The 21,441-nt window shown below is 34.2% G+C and overlaps 1 protein-coding gene across 2 annotated transcripts in view; it reads left to right on the plus strand.

Annotated features, from left to right (window-relative positions):
• Man1a2 (mannosidase alpha class 1A member 2) overlaps nt 1-16,402 on the plus strand; it is a 144,440-nt gene extending 128,038 nt beyond the window's left edge. For both annotated transcript variants that reach the window (XM_040287337.2, XM_005334925.5), the window contains exon 13: nt 10,745-16,402. In XM_040287337.2, coding sequence (XP_040143271.1) covers nt 10,745-10,877 — 133 coding nt within the window. In that variant the 3' untranslated portion in view covers nt 10,878-16,402. The remainder of the gene's footprint in view (nt 1-10,744) is intronic.
• Nucleotides 16,403-21,441: the final 5,039 nt, after the last annotated feature.

Below are 21,441 nucleotides of genomic sequence, written 5' to 3' on the forward strand. Positions count from 1 at the left end.
TTTGAAAGAAGCTAGGCACAGTGGTGCATGCCTGTAATCCCAGCAGCTCCAGAGTCAGAGGCAAGAGGATCACAAGTTCAAAACCAGCCTCAGCAATTTAGCAAGACCCTAAGCAACTTAGTGAGACCCTGTCTTAAAAGAACAAATAAAAGGATGTGGCTTAATGTTAATCACCCTTAAGGTTAAATCTCTGGTATAAAACGAAACAAAACAAAATTTTTGAGAATGTGTTATTTTATATCTGTATCTCAGTACCCAACTTTTATTCATCTAAATCTTTCATGTAATGTAATTAGGTTTTCATTGACTCTTAGCACAGTTGTTGTATATTTATTTGAAGTTCTGACAGAAAAAAAATTATATATGTTAAGGATTCATTTCAACCACTTTTTTTGAGTTCATATATATCAGGCATTAAATGACTAAGAGTAGAAGTCAGAAGTCAGTCTTTTTATTAAATTTATTAAAGAGAGGTAGCATAAGACCAAGTTTACCACCAAAGCTTGTCTGCTTTCTCCAACACTGTAGTCTCTGAGACAGAAAGTATGTCTGTGTATCTGTATGTCTTGCTTGTATAGTTTTTTCCTCTCTCTCTTAAAAATTGAAACTTTGAATATAATGGCAAAATTCTAGAAAGTTATGTAAGTGTATGTCAGATATCTTAAATGCAATCTTTCACTGCTAGTGACAGGAATATGTTCTGAGAAATACATTGTTGTGCAAATATCATAAAATGTACTTACATAAACCTAGGTTGTATAGCCTACTACACATCTAGGCAATATGGGATAGCCATAATTTATTAAAAATATTTTTCTCTCTTCAATAGTAAATTAGCCTGAGCTTACTGTAACAGTTTTTACTTTCTAAATTTAATTTTTCAAAACATTTTTACTATTTTGTGATAATATTTAGCTTAAAGCACACATTGTATAGCTGTAACAAAGTATTGGGACTTTTTACTGTTCTTATCATGTAAGCTTTTCCATTGTATACCACATTTTTTCTATTTTAAAATTTTTATTTTATTTTATTTTATTTCAAAAACTGTTTTGTAAAAAACTAGGAAACAAGCATACAATAGCCTGGGCCTACCCAGGTCAGTATTGTCATCCACCTCTTATCCCACTGGCAGGTCTTCAGGGACAGCAATGCACATGGAACTGCCATCTTCTATGATAATAGTACTTTCTTCTGGAATCCCCCTGAAGGAGCTGCCTGAGGCTGTTTTATAGTTTCTAAGTAGGAGGAATATAATTAATACATAAACCAGTAATGTAGTCACTTATTATCAAATGTTATGTACTGTACATAATTGTATGTGCTGTATTTTTATATAGCTGAAAGTACAGTAGGTTTTTTATACCAACATCACCACAAATATGAGTAATACATTATACTATGACTATCTCACTAGGCAATAGGAATTTTTCAGCTCTATTATAGTATTATGGGAGTACTGTTATATATGTGATCCATTGTTGACCAAAATATTGTTATGTGGTATGACACTATGATCAGGTATAGAAAAGGATTTATGTACAAGACATTTACTGCTGTTACAAAAATAAGAGTTATTACATGTTCAGTAACAGTTGAATGGTTAAATAAATTGTTACATCCACAGTAGATGTTACTGTGGAGACAATAGCAGTTGTTTTTAAGGCTTTTCACAGTATCAGATAGGATATTAAGTGCATGTATATATACACACACGTACATACATACACACATGTATGTATGTAAAATACATAGGCGAACATGTTTCTAGGATTTCAGAATATAAAGATGTGAACTGAAGATCATGTGTTCTAGTAATATAAAACTGTGAACTGTGGGTTGGCTTAATTGGCTTTTTCAAAGAATGCTTTTTGGTTTTGCTTTATATTTTAAATAAATTAATTTATTGTCCACTTATAAAAAAATAATAAAGCTGAATCCCTGATAAACATCAAACTCATTTTATATAGAACAAAGCTTTAAATATAAAAAAGGAAAGAAAATCATGAAAAAAAATGGATTCTCCCCTCCCCCAGTGCTGGGGATTAATATGACATGATACAAAAATCAAGAAACCATAGAAGAAAAGATAAAATTTTAATTGCATAAAAGTAGAAAACTTCTACAACAAGAAAAGAACATTAAATAAAGTAAAGAGCCGGATGTGGTGGCACACACCTGTAATTCTAGCAGCTCCAGAGGCTCAGGCAGGAGGATCACAAGTTCAAAGCCAGTCTCAGCAACTTAGTGAGGCTTTAAGCAAAGTAAAACTTTAAAAGGGGTTGGGATGTAGTTCAGTGGCTAAATGCCTCTCAGTTCAATTCCTGGCATCAAAAACAAAATAAAACAAAAGACAAACACTGGATAAACAGTGGATTACTTAGAACAGGGAGAGAATGGAAGTAATGGAGGAAACCTAATAATTAGATACCATGTTTTACTGTCAGAAGACTTTGAAAAACACCTGTGTTCTGGTGTTGGAAAAATAGAGTTGAGAGTGTGTTGTTTAGTATGGGAGTGAAATTGTTGGAAAAGAACCTATTGAAATATTGAGTGCACATTGATTTTGCTCCTGTGGATCAACTCCTACCACTTATTCTATAGGTATATTCTCCCAATTAAGAAAGATAAATGTAGAAAGGTGTTCTTCATTTCATTGATCTTAATATTTTTTGCTCTTATATTAAATAATTAAGATTTAATGTCATTTTTCCCTTTTCAGTCACATCTTCAGAACTTATCATTTTAAGGTAAATTGTATAAACATCTGTCCCCTCTGGTAATGTTTTAAGAAATCTGATTTCCTAAAGATAATTATTAAGCCAGTTCTTGATGTATTCTTTGGAAGTTTTCTGGGTATATGCAAACATAAAAGTATGTGTTCATATGTCCTCTTAATGACCTTTCTTTTTTTTTTGCCATAGATAGGATTATATACACCTATTGTTCTAATACTTATATTTTTCATCTTAATTTATACCTAGAGAAAATTTCCACATTATCACATATAAATCCACTGAGGAATGTATCATAACTTATAATTAGTACCCTATTATTAAATATATAAGTTGGTTCTAGATGTTTGCTGTTATAAACGATATTGCAGCAAATGCCTGTCTATGTCTATGCTGCTTCCTGTGTGAATATAAATATTGATTAGATTTCTAGAAATAAATGTCTGTTTCAGAAGGCATATGCATTTGAATTATGGTAACTTTAATTAAAAACAGAATTAACCAAGAGTGGTAACTATTCACAAAACTTGTTACACATAGAAAGCTCTGGAAGTTCATGGGGAGAAAATGGTGTTTAGAAAATTAATTTAAAATGGCTAGAATCAAGAGGGTACACTGAGAAGTACTTAAAATACTTAGGTGTGGTACCTGATAATATGAGCTAAGGTTTGAATAGTTAGCTTAAAAAAAAAGTCAGAATTTTTTAAAGTCAGTATTAAAGTTTTTAAAATCTCAAGTGACTTAAACTCACTTAAGATTCAAATGACAGAATAAATTACTCAGGTCTTTTTTTTCTATAGGTAAAATGTTATTCTTAGGATTAATGTGATAAAATTTTAGCATTTGCTCACCCTTTAAACCATCCTTAGAAGTGGATCCTTTATTCTATCTCTTTGGTCTTTAAGTAGATCTGTTTCTTTATCTACTAAATTAATGATCACCAAAATATAGAAAAGATACAGTGTAATATATGGAGCAGTTCACCCAACACATGCTTATTGTTTAGTGCCTAATAAGTGCCAGCTTGTATATCATGTGCTGGGGATGTGTCCTGAGTATATCAGGAACATCCTGACATCAAGGAACTTACATCTAAGTCTCATGCATACTCTTCCTAACATATAATTGCTATATGTTTTGAGAGTCTGCCTGTAAAAATACACCCTATGTATGTTATCTGTACTTGCCATCATTTTCTCCCTTTGCCCTGCTTTATTTCTCTTCATAGCACTATCATCACCTGATATAGGTTTGCCTGTTTTGTCTCTACTAGCACATTGTGTGCTTCAAAACAACAGTGTTTTCATTTTAACTCCTCTGATCTTCTCAGCACCTAGCACATAGCACTCAGTAAATAAGTGTTGGATTTGTCGAATCAGCTCTGTTATTCAAGGGAAAAAAGGCTATTTGCATCTCCATTCTGGCTACTCTTAAGTAGTAGTTTTTAATGGTGTAGTTTTGTCATTTTCAATTGTAGTTTTAAGGCATTCTTTATCATCCTATGTAAAATTTAAATTTCTCCTTTAGTCCCTATCTTTTTCCCCACTTTGCTTCATTGCACCTATCTTCTAACATGCCATATAATTTTCTTAAACATTTCACAACTAGAGTACAATTTACAAGATTTTGTAAAGATTGGTTACTCTATCATATGTCATCCACAGTGGGGCTACGCTTATAATACATGTTTTAATATTAAATAATTTGTCAAATAAAGGATTGAGTCATTTGATTCCAAGAGAGACATCTGAATAAATGGCAGTTTTATGAGATCTTGCAAAAGTAAGAGTGGGAATAAGAAAATAATAGAACTATGTAATTTCCTGATTGAGTCTTAGGGTTTCAGAATTCATTTAGTGCCCATCGGTGGTAATAATGGACTAAGGAATTGACAAAGCAAGAAGAAAGGGCAAGGTGTAAAAACTGGAGGAGTCAGGGCTGTACAGCTGATGTCTACATGAAGAAAAAAACAGAAATGGTACAAATTAATAGTTGTTAGAAGTTACACAAATTGGTGACTTGAAAAGTTGTTCTCAAATTTGAGTATATGTCAGAATCACCTGGAAAGATTCTTAAACCATGGATTGCTGGGCTCCATTGACAAAGTTTCTTATTAATGAGTCTAGGATGGGGCTTGAGAAGTAGCATTTCTAACAAGTTCCTAAGTTCTGCTATTGCTTCTAGTCTGGGAGAATCACTCCTTGAGAACCTGTGGCTCTGTTGTAAAACATTTATGGATGCAATTAGGGATCACGAGATTAACTCTATGGATACAGAAGCTAGCACACCAGAAAGGTAGACAAATTGTTGTGTAACTGCTATATTCACGTAGTCTGGTCTCTTTGAATAGATATGCTGGAGGAACAGAACTACTCATATTTCCTCTCTATCACTGTAGGTTTAATACCTCTTGGGACCTGACATAGTATAATCCAAATATTTGGCACTGGGGTGGGCACACACGTACAAACCCAGTGGGTTTTATGTCTGTCATTTCATTATAAGCATTTTTTCAGTTTCAAAAATGCTTTGAAATATCCTTGCCAGTTTCTTTCGCTACAGTAGAGGGAGCTACAACCTAAATTGTAACACAACAAGGTTATTTTGCTTTTCCATTTTTGTCCATTAGTCTTTTTTTTAGAAGGTTTTAAAATCAGATTTATTGAAGTATTTTAAGTGTATACTTTATTGTATTTTGACATACACATAAGCCTGGAGAACTGCCACCTCAGTTAAGTTAGTTGTGTGCTGTATGATCACATTTTCGTCAACATTTGAACACGTGTCCAACAGTGGTTCCTTAAGATTATATCACCTGGCTGCATTGGGGATATCTTAGTTTATGTTCAGTACACTCTTAATGTTCATACAACAAAAAAATCACTGCACGGAGACAATGAAAGATAGGGATCCCTGAGAGAAGGAAAACAAAGAAGGTGAGCCCTATGGCCCAAATGACTGTCTCCATAGAGTTTCCAGGACTTGGTTGGGAGGCAGGGAGGACAACTTGAGGTAGAGCACAGCCACTTCCCTTAGGAGGACAGTACCAGAGGGGTGAAAGTGGCTTAAAGAACTCAAGGAACACCCTTGAATATTCAGCAGAGTGCCCCTCAACACTAAGGAACCTCCCTGAGGTGAGGGAAGAATTATCTGAAAACAGAAAAGGGAAAATCAATTCAAGTATTAGTAAAGTGGTATGGTTCTACTCAGTAGTGGTGCTTTGGATCTACACAATAATGAAAGCAACATCTAAAAGTATCGAACTGTTTTCCAAATAACCTAATACCATCCCATAACAAAACATAAAAAAATTTATAGGAATATAAAATATCCAGCACCTAACAAAGGAAAATCAACAATGTGTATCATTCAGCCAGAAAGTTTTCCATGTATGCAGAGGCAGGAAGATATGGCCGATAACGAGAAGATACAATAGAAACTTAGAACTGATACAGATGTTGAAATTGGCATTGATATTATAATGGTTATAATTACGTTTCATATATTCAGGAAGTTAAGACATAGAAGACATAAAAACCCAAATCAATCTTCTTGAATCAAAAACTACAATATCTAAGTTGAAAATACATTGGATATGATTAATAGCACATTAGACATTTCAGAAGTAAAAATTAGTGAACTTAAAAATATGCAAGTAGAAACTGCTAAAAGGAAACAAGAGAAAAACAAAAGAAACTTATAAAATGAAAAGAACGTTAGTAAGCCATGTTGACATCTTGAAGTGGTTTAAAATATATGATACTGGAGTTTTCAAAGGGAAGGACAAAGATGATAGACCAAAAATATTTGAAGAAATAATGGCCATACTTTTTCAAAACTCAAGATAATCTACATACCTTCAGATCCAAGAAGCTTAACAAACCCCAAGCATAAGAAACATGCAGAAAACCCCACCAAGGTTCATTATATCAATTATTCAAAATGAGTGATAAAGAAAAATCTTAAAAGCAACCAGAGGGAGGGGGAACAAGTTAGATGAAAAGGAGCATATATAAGAATGACAGCAGGGTAATAATTGTGAAATTTTGTAAATCTCTTCTAGTAGAAGAAATTGAAGGGCTTGGAGTAGTTTTACAGAAGATCTTTATATTGTGGCAGCTTACGAATTTGGTAAAAACAAAACTATTTGCCACCTAGGATTGATTGAGAGTGCTGAAGAAACAAAAATGTATTATATAATGACAATAAACAACAACAACAAAAACAACAAGGAAGCTTATCTGATTACCCAATGAAATACACAGTAAAAAACCAGAAGGTGCCCACATGAACTAGAACTACCTGAGTTTGAAAAATCCTTGGCAGCAAATAGCAAATGAGTACTAGAGAAAATATAAATTATTTGTACTTTTCACATTATTCTTAGAAAATCATCATTTAAATCACTTTTCCAAGTATATATTCAGTAATTAAAAAGAGATTGGGATATATTAGATTTATATAACAATGAGGAAACAGTAAGACCTGAAAGGATCAAACTGTTTTCAAGTAACTCAGCTACTTTTACCTTTGGAGAATGATTTCCCCTCACAGAGAATGTAGCCCAGCCTTTATACTTCTTTATTTTTAAAAATGCAGCAAATCTTAACACAAGAAACAAAGTTGATAAAAATAAAATAATAGAGGAGAAATATTTTTTAATGATGGTAGAGTTCTTATTGGAAGCAAAAATCAATATTATGAATATAGATACAAAAGATGTAAACAAGATTTTGACAAGTCAGATTTAACAGCATGTTAAATAGAGAATACATCATGACAGAGTAAGTTTATCCTGGCTATGGAGAGTTAACATTTGAAAATCAAGGAATGAACTAAAAAAGAAAAACCATATGACCCCCTTCAATAGATGCAGAAAAATCCTTTAACAAAATTCAACATCTATTTCTGATAAACTTTCTGAGCTAATAGGGAATAGAAGGAAACCTTGTCGGTCTGATAAAGGACATATATGAAAACCTACAGCTAGCATCATTCTGAAAAACTGAATGTGTTCCATTCTCCCTAAGATCAGGAAGAATACAAGGATATCTCTTCACTTCTGCCTAGTATTGTATAGGAGGTTGTAGCCAGTGCAGTGTAGACCAATATGAAAAAGAAAGACATGCAGACTAGAAAGGAAAAAGTGAAACTATCTTTTTTTTCATTGGGAATATGGTACTCCATGCAGACAATCCTATGAAATTTATCCCCAAAATTACTAGATAAAGTGAATTTAGCAAGGTTGCAGATAGGAGATCAGTGTATTCAAATGAATTGTGTATACCAACAATGAACAATCAGAAATTGAAACTAAGAAGGAATATCATTTATAATAGCATAAAAATAATGGGATATTTTGGACATGGGGGTAGGAAAGATGGTGGAATGAGGTGGACTTCATTACCCTAGGAGTAAATCTTGTGTGAGATGTACATACTGGAAATTATTGCTGAGAGATGTAAAGAAGACCTAAAAGAATATTCATGGTTCTGAAGGGTTGATGTTGTTAATTATCCTCAAATTAATTTTAGACTCTACAATTCTATTCAAAATTCCAACACTCTTTTTTTAATAGAAATTGACAAGCTGTTTTTAAACTTCTTATGGAAATGCAGAGGACCTAGGATAACCAAAACAAATTATAAAAAGAACAAAGTTAAAAGCCTAATGCTACCTAATTTCAAGACTTATTATTCAGCTGTGATAAACAAAATAGTGTGACACATCAGAGCAACAGAATATTGAGTTCACAATTGTGGGGTCAGGAATACCATACCTATGGTCATCTGATGTTTGACCAAAGCACAAAGGTAATGCAATGAAAAAGGATAGACTTGGCTACAAAAGGTGCAGGAACAACTGGATTTCTGTATTTATATATAAAAATCAACTCACAGTGGGTCACAGTCCTAAATTTAAAGTCTAAATATGTACAACTTAGAAGAAAACATAGGAGGAAGTCCATAAAAAAAATGAGTGATTAGATTCAAAATTAAAATTGTCTACTCTTTGAAAGATATTGCTAAGAGAACGAAAACACAAGCCACATACTGAGGAAATCTTTGCAAATTTTATATCTGATAAAAGACTTGCATTAAGAATACATGCAAAATCTCAAATTTCACCTGTAATACAACAAGCAATCCAATTGAAAATTGGGTTTTAAGAGCATTGCTTACTGGATTTTACAATAAGATTAAGAGATGCCATGCAACCCAGCTATTCCATTTCAAATCAGCATACTGTAGTGATAAATAAATGTCAATATGTATAGAAGCGCAGTACAAAATAGCCAAGATGTAGAACCAGCCTATATGTCTATCAACAGATGAATGGGTAAAACAAATGTGGTATGTGTGCACAATGCAAACTCAGCCCTAAAGAAGAATGAAATTGTCATTTGCTGGTAAATGAATGAAACTGGAAAACTTCATCATGCCAGTCTCAGAAAGTCAAGAGTCCAATGTTTTCTCTTTCATGTGGAAACTAGAGAGAAAGGAAAGAAGAAAAAAAAAAAAAAGAATAAAAAGTTGTCTCAAAAATGGAAAGGAGACCCAAGAGTAGATGAAGGGTATAGAAAGGGAGGGAGGACATGGGAAGAAGAGTGATCAAATTATGTGCATAAATGAATATGTCATAACCCATCCCATTGTTATGCATAATTAGAATGCACCAATAAAAAAAAACATTTAAAAAAAGCACCTGACATTTTTTAGCACCAATCTGATCAAAAGGAATGGGTGCCACACCAAGAACACTAAAAGCTTGGCCCTCTGGTCTTTGTAGAGTAAGCAGAACATGTAGAGTCTTTTGCTGTGTCCAACCAAATCTCTTAGTTCCAACTTCTCTACCTCCAACCTGGTCAGCAGATCTCTCAAGCAGGTCTAGTGATCCAGGGTTGAAGAGGGAGATAGGAAGCACAGTTAACTCTTCATTCCAGCTTTACCAGTTACAAAGTTTATGCACTGTTCTTGTTTACCTCAGTGTTGTGTTTTTACTCTTATCTAGAACTGTAACCATAATCCAAGAAGATACTGAAATGCCTATTTTAAAAATAAAGAAATTCTTTACTGAAACTTTGTAAGGCTTAGCTAGTTACTGCTAAGATCAAGAGTTAGAATTCAGATTTTCTGACTTTATTGTGTTTTTGGTTTTGGTTTTGGTTTGTTTTGGTATGGTTTGATTTTTATCAGGTGCTGGGATTCAATCGAGGCCTTACACATGTTAAATAAGTGCTCTGCCACTGAACCACACCCCCAGCCTGACACTGTAGTTTTTTATGTTCACTTTGATGACATGATCTATCCCCCCAAATTAGGATTCATAGAGGAATTTTTCTGTTATTATAGATAAGGATCATTGTTTTTGTTGACTTGTTTTTAATTTTTAAGTGACTACTGTGGCTTGCAGTTCCATGGAGAAGTCAAGACCCTTGTGTTCATGTGCATAGTGCTCTCATCCATTAAGGGCAATTATTAAACCTCCTGCAAATCCAAAATGTGTATGAAATTTAACAGCTTGCAGTACCAAGAACTGTGAAAACTACAACATTAACATATTAGGAGTAGTCTTAAGTCCTTTCTGTATCCAAACACTATAATTATTTCTCTCAGTGTTCATTACTAAGTGTGAACTAATTTTTATCTCTGTGAGCTCTGTAAGTGGTCAAAACATGATTGGTATTATGTATGATTTTTAAAAGAATGTCTTTGAAAAATTATGAATTTGTTTTACGTGCTGCAGACAGATATGTGGAATTTTCCTTAAAACCCATTATTTCAGCAGATCTAGTTGTACATCTTACTGGATTTTCTTATGCTCTAATTTGAAGCACATTCTTTTTGTGTTTTAGATCTTCTGTGTGACTGAGGTTTATTTCTTATGATGTGTTTTTCATCAAAGATTCTCAAAATAAGTTATTGGTTCTTTCTGCTGTTGTGACTGAGTTCACTTGGTCTTCTTGCTAAATTCTAATTGAAGCTCATTTCTCCCCTTTTTATTTTCAGATATTTGTATCTGCTCTTTTCCGGTGATGACCTTTTACCTTTAGACCACTGGGTGTTTAACACAGAAGCTCACCCTCTGCCTGTGTTACATTTAGCCAACATCACACTTTCAGGTAATCCTGCTGTTCGATGAAAGCAGCTCCAGAAGGAACAGTCTTACCTGTGTTTTGTTTACATGGACCACTACAGAAACTAGTCTGGAGAGGCGGCTTTTGAAAATCTGGACCTCTAAGTCAACATGACAGGGTGAAACTTCCCCACAAGACTTTTCAACTTGTAGATATATCAACTTTGAAATTATTCCATTTTATACCTGACCAAAACATGTTCTGGTACATGTAGGACAGAGACCTGATGTGCTTTGATTCTTAATGAGATGGTCACACAAGAAGCAATGCCCATTACTGCTATATTGCAAGAGCAAGCCAAGGACATAGAGCACCTTGCAGGAATTAGAGATGGCTTTTGGAACCAATTATATAATTTGTTTCCTCTCACAGTGGAGCAGCTTTCAAATCAGATATTTACACATTGATTGTCCCTTTTTCTCCATTTTAATAATGGAATAAACTAAGATAAATAAAAACAAAAGAACAGTGTAACTGCATCAGTAGCAAGAAGACTCAAAAAAACAGAAGTACCTATCCCTGTCTGAATTTTGAAGTTCCCCATTGGATGAACAGACTGGCAACCATTTCAGTCCCAATGTTTTTCATTGAAATTTCTTAAATTTAATTTTTCCTGGGGCATGATCTCACAAAGAATACTCTTCAAGTCTTTTTCTCTATCTGGTATCACTGAAATTGCTATTTATCATAACCACTACTTATGAGCCTGGGTTTGGGATTTTGTGCATGTAGTTCAGTCTAGTGTTGGTAGCATGACAAAAAGAGATGGAAGTGCCAGTGTGTTGCCTTGACACCTGTTCTTATTTTTGGTTTTGTTGGTAAGAAATTATTCTTCTAAACCAACACATCTACCAACTAAATTTTATTCACTTTAATCTCAGAGTCAGTCAGCTTACAACTTTACATGGCTTGACAAAATTCATTCTAATATTATGCAGCTCTGAATTTGCTATGCATAAGCTAAGTTACTTTTACAATTTAGAAAAGCAAAAACGAAACAGTGAAACTCCTTAAACGTTCTATCAGGAATGGGGACAGGGAACCCTTTATTTATTATTTCATCAAATGAGTGAGCTGTTCACAAATATTTTTGTTTTTTTTTTTAGTTTTTCCAAGAATATTTATAGACTCCAAAGAGTTAATCAGAATAACTTCAAAATAATTTTTGGTGAAAAGAGTGTAATTAGTCATATTACACTGGAATTGGGATATATCTAAAGGTCTTTCTTTTACTATTAGTAGATTTTGCATTGATTTTTTTAAAAAAAACTATTTCTTTATATATTGGCAGAAGAAACAAATTTTATCAAGAATTATATAGTATAAGGTAAATACTAATACTTATAAATTTTCTGTCCCTTGAATTTCTGTGACAGTGCAAGACACTTTTTTCAAACTCTTGATTTAATATATTTTCCACTGACATTAATAAAAGTTGGAAACAATATTATTAGTATTTACTCTGAATTTGAATATTTTATGAAACAAGTTTATACAGGAAGCCCACCTTGGAATTCTGAAAGCTTATTCCTTATTCAGTAGCTTGACTTTTTAACCCTCTAATTAGCATGTAGTATATTTAAATTGGGAAAAGATTTAATAAATTAATTAAACATTTTCTAAGGGTGATCATTTTATACCACAGTCATCAGACAATCCTCATAGTTCAGCCAATGATTCATAAATGGGTAGCCATTCCAAAATTGTTTAGTGTACATAGAAAATAAGGATGTAGAGCCAGTCGTATTAAGTTTCTAAGAGGGTTAAATTTATTATCTTTTACTATTTGAACATTTAAAGTTCTTGCAAAGGGTAGATGACGGAATTTTAAAAGAAAAGGGAGTATTTGATTCTCAGAAAAAATTAGCCTTCCTCCTAAAATTAGCACAAGCCCACTTATGAGTCACTGAAAAAAAGTAAAAATCTTGAGTTGTGCAGATAGCAGCAATCTCCCCTTCCCCTCCCCCTTCTTTCTAGAAGAGTGCAGAGTAAAGGGACCATGCTGACTCCCTAGGTACTCCTCACCAGAGAAGACAGAACCCCTAACCCAAGTGCTCTATATTACTTGGATGACTGGAGTTTAAGAGAAGGCAAGGAAGTGTATAAGTAGAGCCAGTTCTGGTACAAAGAATTTGAGAGGGACCATGGAAGGGTCTTCTTCACCACTCCCTACCTTCTTTGTGATGATAAGTCTAGAGCTTACAACAGTGCTTTTTCTTCTCTGAATACCAAAGGCAATTAAAGTCACATACAAATGACTTGCCAGTGTCATGTTTTGTTTTTGTTAAAGATTTTGTAAATAACTTCCACTGAGATCAATCTTTACCCCATATTTTGCTTAGTTTCCAAGAGTATTCTTTACTGTCTTCTATCCTTATTGCCCTTTGCATTTTGTAGATTTTATTACTCAGGTTCAGAACTCATTACATTTATAAGACCCTTGCAAAGAGCCCAGAAATGTTCCTTTTCAGGTGCCTCCTCAAAGAGCTGACCCCTCACTTTGTGCCTGTGGCACAGTTGTGCAGAACAGCTAGATGGGTTGGTACATAAAAAAATAAAAGAAACAGAGATATTGAACACCTTCTACATTTATCTCTCTCTATCTTAGAATCACACTTTTTGGTTCAAACCAGATTTTTTGTTTTGTTTTATTGTTTTCTATTCAACCAGTTGAAGTTGTTAAAACCAAGGGAATGGGCCCTAACCAAAAAGAGTCTCAGTGCAGAAAAATATGTCCCCAGTCAGGGGGTTGTTACTTTCTGGTGGGTTGCACATGTTATGTCTAACGCCAACTCATTCCTATCTTTGAGCAGATATGTCACTATGTGAAATCTTATCAACCTCTCACCTTCTCCATTCTCCATTGCCAAAGTATTTTATCAAAACTCAAAATTTGTTCATAAAAGATTGTGCTTGCCATTCTCATTATAATGCAGATTATCCTTAAGCCTGAGTTTATTTTGAATGAATGCATGAGTAAATGAGAGAATGAGTGGGAACTTGGGACAGAGTACTGAATATGTGCCAGCATTGTGTCTGGCACTTTCAAGCATTATAACATTTGTGTGATTCTATGGCATTTTCTGTATGAGAGTAGTTAATACCATTTTAAGTGTTTTCCAATATGAATCATGTTACAAAATCCTTAATTTTATATTTCATTTAAATTAAAGAGGAAAAGAAAGGTTTATAATATATTTTAAACAATGTGTTACTATATAATACTAACAACTATAATTGTAGCTAATAACTAAAGTCTTGGAAAATATCAAAGAAATATTTGATTTCTGATGCAATTTTGACTAAAATATTTACTTTAGAAATAAATAAAAACATTCTTATTTTGCTATTTCACTATAATTACATAATTAAAATCAATATTTTGCTGGTTATTTTATATTCAAAGGTTTTGTCATTTCATTCATGGGTAAAACTTGTAGGTGTAAATTGTCTTTGCTCTGGTATGCTTCCTACTAGTGGTAGTACCCATGTTCTTAAAATATAAAGAAAAATATACTAAGATATTTCTTAAGTTCCAAGTAATGGTTCCTAGTAATAATATTTGGAGTTCTTACTTTTCTTTAGGTTCCTTTACTCTGAAATTGGCTAGCTTCTTAGGCAGTCTTTACATAAATATGTATGCATATCCATAAATACAGTTATAAAGATTTTTAATACTATCAATTACACATACAGTTGTAACTTGTTTTGGCCTCACACATTATCAGCAGAATCTTTAAGTAACCACAGATGATATGGAAATATTTTCATCCATTTATCTGTTTCAAGAATTGTGATGAAGATGATTTTCTGCTACTTCAGCTCACTCAGATCATGATGGAGATGTTCTTTTTTGATTCATATGTAGTTAAGAAGCTTTTCTGTAAAAGGCCACATAATAAATACTCGAGGCTATGTAATCCATATAGTCTCTTTTATTACTTAATGCTGCAGTTGAAGTGTGAAAGCAGCTATAGATAATATGTAAATGAATGGTGGTAGCTGTGTTCTAATAAAGCATTACTTACAGAAACAGATGGAGGGCTGGATTTGGCCTGTGGGTCATAGTTACTGGCCCTGATCCCAAGTCTAATTTGTATAAGACCATCTAACCTTTGGTCTGTATCTTTTCTCTGTGTTTTGACTTATATATTCATTTTTAAAGCAAAAAGATGTGTGTATGTTCACTTGTCTGTGTTTTGTTACCCAAAGCTGTATCTTTCATTGTCTTTACTCTTCTGGAGTCTGTTCAGGTTTCAAGATAATATGACTATACTCAAGAGGCGGAATGGGGTGGGGAGTATGCTATCAACCATTATCTTCACTTGTTATTTTAATGCCATATTTCCAGATTCCCTATGTAAAAAAGGTATATGTGGCATAAAAATACTCTTTTCTTTGAAGTTCCGCCTATTCGTTGACCCTTGGACCAGGACTCTGGATTGCTGGAGCTGCAGAAATGTATCCACTTGAGTACTCAGAACAAAAATATGATAGAATTCCTAATCTTGGTGCTGCAGAAACTAATCTTTTGAAAAATTTTAGGCAACAGAAAATGGGTTATGTGCCTCATTTAAGGGTATTACTCCTGTTACCTCGAGAACAGCCTGAGTTTGAGGACTATCGAGAAAAATGTATCCAGAAGAAGAGCTTTCTTCCATCCTTGTATACCTCTCCACAGTACCTTTCCAAGTCACTAACACTATTTCAGAATATCAATATGCATCATTTTTCAATTAAAGCATTCCCCAGCTTCAACTTTATACTTCCACTACTTAACAGCTCTAATCTATTTCAAACTTGGTTTGAGCCCAGCAATTGAAGAACTCATAAAATTGCTCACAAAATTACATAACATTATATTAACTAGCCACATACATTCAATATATCAATCATCCTGACAGATAATAGATTTTTCACTGAAAGTTTATTAAATATTTTACTTTTTTTTTTAATTCTAGAGGAGGGAAAGATGATTCAGATTGAAAGAGCAGAGAGATGTCTCTCTTCTGCATTATAAATATGCTGCCCTTTCAGGTCCATCCTACTATAAGGTTGCTTCAGCTCAGCGTGAATGTAAATTTGATACTAAAACACATACACCCACATACATTCATATTAATATGCACAGGCTTTTAAACAATTGCAAATATCTTGCAGCTATTTGAATGCTACAGAATTCTGTTGCAAATTGCATACCAGAAATTTTCATGAAGATAAGCTTAGCTCTTTGGGAAAAATTATTTTTTTAGAAAATTTAGGGATTAGTTTTTGCTGGATTAATTGAAATGCCCCGAATTTTAATTACTGGTTTTGAAAATTGACATGCCATTCTTTAATCTTCTGTTGTCAAATTCACTGATAAACTTGTTCCTTAAACTAATAAGTGGGGTAAGTATAACCTCCTAAATTGGAACCCACTGGCTGCCCCTGAATTGGTTTCCAATCATGTCCTCCATAATGTGATTTTTACAAATCAAAGGTAATATTGTATATTAAAGATCAAATAAAGATGTTCTTTAAGTGAAAAGTCTTTGTTTACCTTTCATTTTTGCCCACTGGTGACAGTCAATCTTCCTGTATATAGAAGAGCAACTTCAGGTTTTATAATAACTGGCAGTCCTTAGTATCTCACATTCCAAGATTATTTTTTTTGGCTCAGCCAATTTTCACATCCGTTGATATTATAGAAAGATGAAGAGAGCTTTCTGGAGGGGTAATTTATTTATTTGTTTGATACCAGGAATTGAACTCAGACACTTGGCCACTGAGCCACATCCCCAAGCCCTATTTTGTATTTTATTTAGAGACAGGGTCTCACTGAGTTGCTTAGGACCTTGCTTTTGCTGAGGCTGGCTTTGAACTCGTGATCCTCCTTACTCAGCCTCCTGAGCTTCTGGGCTTACAGGCATGCAACAGGTTTTAAGAAAGCAAACTTTAGTCCTATGTGGCAGCCTTATAGTATTCCTATGTGTATTGTTCCTAAAGCCTTGTTTAGTCCAGCCTCTGAGATCACCAAGCTTAAAAAATGTCTCTATTACTGGACCTTATCCTGTCACATTAAAATCTGACCTAGCTCTGCCAATGTAGATCTTGGACAAATACAGGATAAGGGGCATAAGGTGGTTTAGTCTAACAATACTGTCAAAGCACAGGATATTTCAAACTCTGTATCCACAAAGCATCAAAGTTGTGATAAAACTGAAATAGCAACCGGTTTACATTTTTGAGGTCTGATTCTTTCTAGTACTGTGAATTTCAACTTGATCAAAATTTTAGACTAGGAAATTACATTGTGGATATACCAAAATCAGTTATGGATTTAAATTTTGAGGAACACCTAAAGCAGAACCAGTTAAGAATAAAAGAATATGGATCTTTTAAGTGAACATAATTTGTGAAAACCTGGACCTCTCTCTGCTAGATACCTGAAATTTACATAATTTCATTGGGTTACAAAGGAGTGTCAACATGCAAACAACTTCCATGTTAAGAATGGGTTTCAAAGTGAGTGAGCCTGTACCATAACTTGTCGGATGGTCTAATACAAATTTCACTTAATTTTTAAAATTGGAAACATATATTACATGAAATCAACTATTTTGACCAGTTTAAAGTATACAATTCCGCATTTATTATATTGACAGTGTTGTGCAATCATTGCCAGTATCTATTTCCAAAATGTTTTCATCATTTCAAACAGGAACTTATCTTTAAGTAATAATTCCCTTTTCCTCCCTCCTTTCAACCCCCGGTAATCTCTATTCTACTTTCTAAGATAAGTCCCTCCAAGTCTCAGGCTGGCCAGTATTTTGTCACCCACCTCTCTAGTCAGTTGTCCTTTAACTGTGAAGGAGTACAAAGTTGCTGCCTAGATCCACTCCACCATCTGTCTTCTACTTTCTAAGATAAATTTCTTAACCCCACTGAATCTCAATTTTCTGGTAGAAGAGAGATAATATAGAATTCTTAAAGTTCATGTGCCTAGCCCAGATGAAGTTGACAACTTCAGTTGTTTTTAATTATTTTTGTTGGCTGCAGGTTAGAAAGATCATTCTTACATAGAAAGAAAAAGCAAAGGTAAAGGCCAAGAAAACCATCAGTTCTACCTCAAATTTAATGAATGTAAGTGCATTGATGATGCATACGAACCAAGCAATTTTAAAACTTGTAGAATTGACTTTTGCTAGAGATATAGCAAAAACAAAAGCTTCAAAGTTAATACAGGTTATTTTTATGGGATAAGGATATAAGAGACTCCATATATAACTTTTTGTAAAAAGTTTTATTGAGGCATGATTTACATAAAATGTTTCTATTGCAAGTACACAATTCAGTGATTTCTAGTAAGTTTATAAGATGTTACCATCCCACAATTTATAAAGGTAGATAAATAGATGCTTAGAAATTGGGTTTTCGAGTTACATGGTATACTATATATACTTTTTTGAAAAAATATATATACCACACTGTCTTCAGAGGGACAGCTTTTACATTCCTACTAGCAATGCATGAATATACAAGTACCACATACCCACTAATGTTTGCTACTGTATCTTTTTACTGCTTGCTTTTTTTTTATTATAGTCATTCTAATGGGTATGAAGTTGTATCTCAGTTGAGTTTTAATTTGCTTTTCTGTAATGACTGATATTGACCATCTATGCTATGAGCCAGTGGACATGTATTTGATTGTCTATTCAAATATTTTGTTCATTTTCAGCTTTTACTGAGTTTAAGAGTTATTTACATATTTTACATTTATTTTACTAAGATGGCTATTTATCTTTTTAGCTTTTTTTTTGGTACTAGGGATTGATACCACTGAGCCACATCCACAGCCCTTTTCATTTTATTTATTTATTGATTGATTGATTGAGATGTGGGCTCACCAAGTTGCCTAAGGTCTTGCTTAATTACAGAGAGGCTGGCTTTGAACTCCCAATCCTGCCTCAGCCTCCAGTGCCACTTGAGATTATAGGCATGCACCACCACTCGCACCTGTTTTTAGTTTTAAATGGTATCTTAGGAAGTGCAAAAGATTTTAATTTTTTGAGGAAGTATAGTTAATCAGTGTTTTCTTTTATGGACTATGCTTTCCTAGCTAATACAAGGTTCACCAAGAGTTTAAACTTGTTTTCTTTTAAAAGTTCTGTAGTTTTAGTTCTTACATTGAGGTCTATAATCCATTTTGAGTTAATTTCTCATGTATGATAGAGATCTAATGACAGTATTGTATGCAGGTATCCAATTATCGCATTTTTTTATTGAAAAGACTATCCTTTTCATTTTAAATTGTTCTGGCCCCTTTGTGAAATATCAATTGATCATTAATGTGATCTGAACCCTTAATTCTGTTCCGTTGATGTATGTCTTTCCTATTGGGGTACCATGTTATGTTAGTAATAGATTAAGAGCAGTGGTTCTCAACCAAGGGTTGAGTTTGCCTTTCCTCCCTCCAGAGACATTTAGCAATATCTGAAGATATTTTTATGTCATGACTGGGGGAGGAGAAATTACTACAGCATCTAGTGGGGTAGAAGTTCAGAACAGAGATGGTTTTTATCAGCTACCCTTTTTCTGAAAATTGCCCACTCCCATCTTTTTGCACAGCTTATAATTTTTGGTTGAAAGCTGAGCATTTTAGAAAAACCTTTTGTAACCCTCTGGATTCTGATCTGATCTTCGAAACCCAGAAAGGTGGTGGTTGCTGCTATTTTTGTTTGGGGGGTTTTGTTTGTTCAGTGATTTGCCTGGACTTACTCTGTGGAGGTTATCTCAATACATAGTGTGCAATCACTGATACCTGTGTGCATTTTTAAGCCTGGCTTCCTAGGAGCCAGCACTGTGGCAGCATAGCTTAGTGTTCTTTCAGAGGCTGGACCCAAATGCCTTTAGCCAGTGCACTGCTTCTCCGCTTTACCTATGGGTCCATGTGTGGATGGAGAACACACTCAAGGTTTAGTTACGTGTCTTCCCCAGCTTCTATTTTCCAGGCCCTTTCCTGTGTTTTCTGTCTATCTCCAAGGGCTTGTGCTCAGTCAGGAATGTGTGGAGGTAGCTAGAGTTTTCAGTGTCTCCTGAATGTATGCTCAACCTTGCTCTTGCCTGCAGTTTTGCAAGCCACCAAGGATATGAGGCAAGGAGACGTGATTATCTCATTCCACTCTCTCCCTGTTAAATTTCTGACTTGTCTGCCAATGTATTGCTTTGTCTGCCAACGTATTGCTTGCCTCAACCAGAACCACAACCTCACACTGGCTACATTGACCTTTCCTATTCATTTGCTATTGAGATTGTATCTGTTTTATGTTTTGTGTTTTGTTTTTTGCTGGGGATCAAACCCAGGGCTTGTGCCTATGCAAACACTCTACCACTGAGTTACATCCCTGACCTGCATCTGTCTGTAACTATGCCCAGCAGGATGGTATTTTTCTGTGCCTTGTTCAAGATCAAGTCACCCCCTGTTAGCTTGGCCTGTCCTGGTAGAATTGCCTTGCTGATGGAGCTGAAAGGGGAAGGGAGCAGCCCTGGGTCAAAACACCACAGATGTACTGTTCTTACTCAAGGTTCAGTAGTTTTTGTTTTTTGTTTTGTTTTGTTTTTGTTTTTTAAGAAATAACATCCCAAGTGATGAAATCCTATTGTATTAGTATATAACTAATAAATACAGAATTAAAAAAAAAATAAATAACATCCCAATTTGTTATATGTCTTTAGCAAAATTTTTAGAATCCTAAAGTGACTTTTTAGTTTTTTTAATGTGTTATTTCATACCTTTGGAGGGAGAAGAATTTCTTGAGCTCTAAAGATTAGCTCATTTTTTTCTATTCTCACAACTAAAATTTTCACAAGACCCTTCTGTGGCTTCCCCATCTTTGGTTTTCCACATTTGCATATCCATACTTCTTGTTCATAACTCAGGCTATTCTTGCATTTTGTCATATATTACACTCATTTGTGAACACATCTTTATCTCCTCTACTAGATTGTTAGCTGCTTCATAGTATGCTAGTTATCTTTTTATTATTTTAAAATGTTTATTTAATAGACACCCCAATTCTTAGAGCCCTGTGCTCTTTCCACCAGCCCTGGTGGCCCCACTGAAGGGTAATCACAGTCCATTTCTTGTGATCTGAGTTTTCTGTCAACAAAAACTTTATCAAAACCATTATCACCAAAACAAGTCTATTATAAAAGGGCATGGATTGAGACCTTTCTCTGCAAATATAGGAAATGCACAGTGCCGCTGGTGCATAGGTGGTCTGGAAGACCTAGTGGAAAGAAGAGTGATCCTTGACTAGTGAGGAAGTTCAGTAGTGTTTGATCTTTGACTGTGAGGCCTTAGGCACATTGTTCACCTTCTCTCTACCTCAGTTTGTTTCCTATAAAATAGGACGAGACTAGAAGATCTGAATGTGATTCTTGATATAATATGGTTGTTAGTTCCACAATTTATTGAAATTTCAAAGCTTTAGTAGGCCTCTTGTATATAGAAGTCAAAATAAAATCTATCCTCAAATAGAGACTGGCCTGCTTAATACTGTGGTTGAGTACTGTCATCAAGAT

This window comes from Ictidomys tridecemlineatus, chromosome 11 (genome assembly GCF_052094955.1).
Source record: "Ictidomys tridecemlineatus isolate mIctTri1 chromosome 11, mIctTri1.hap1, whole genome shotgun sequence".
Classification (NCBI taxonomy): domain Eukaryota; kingdom Metazoa; phylum Chordata; class Mammalia; order Rodentia; family Sciuridae; genus Ictidomys; species Ictidomys tridecemlineatus.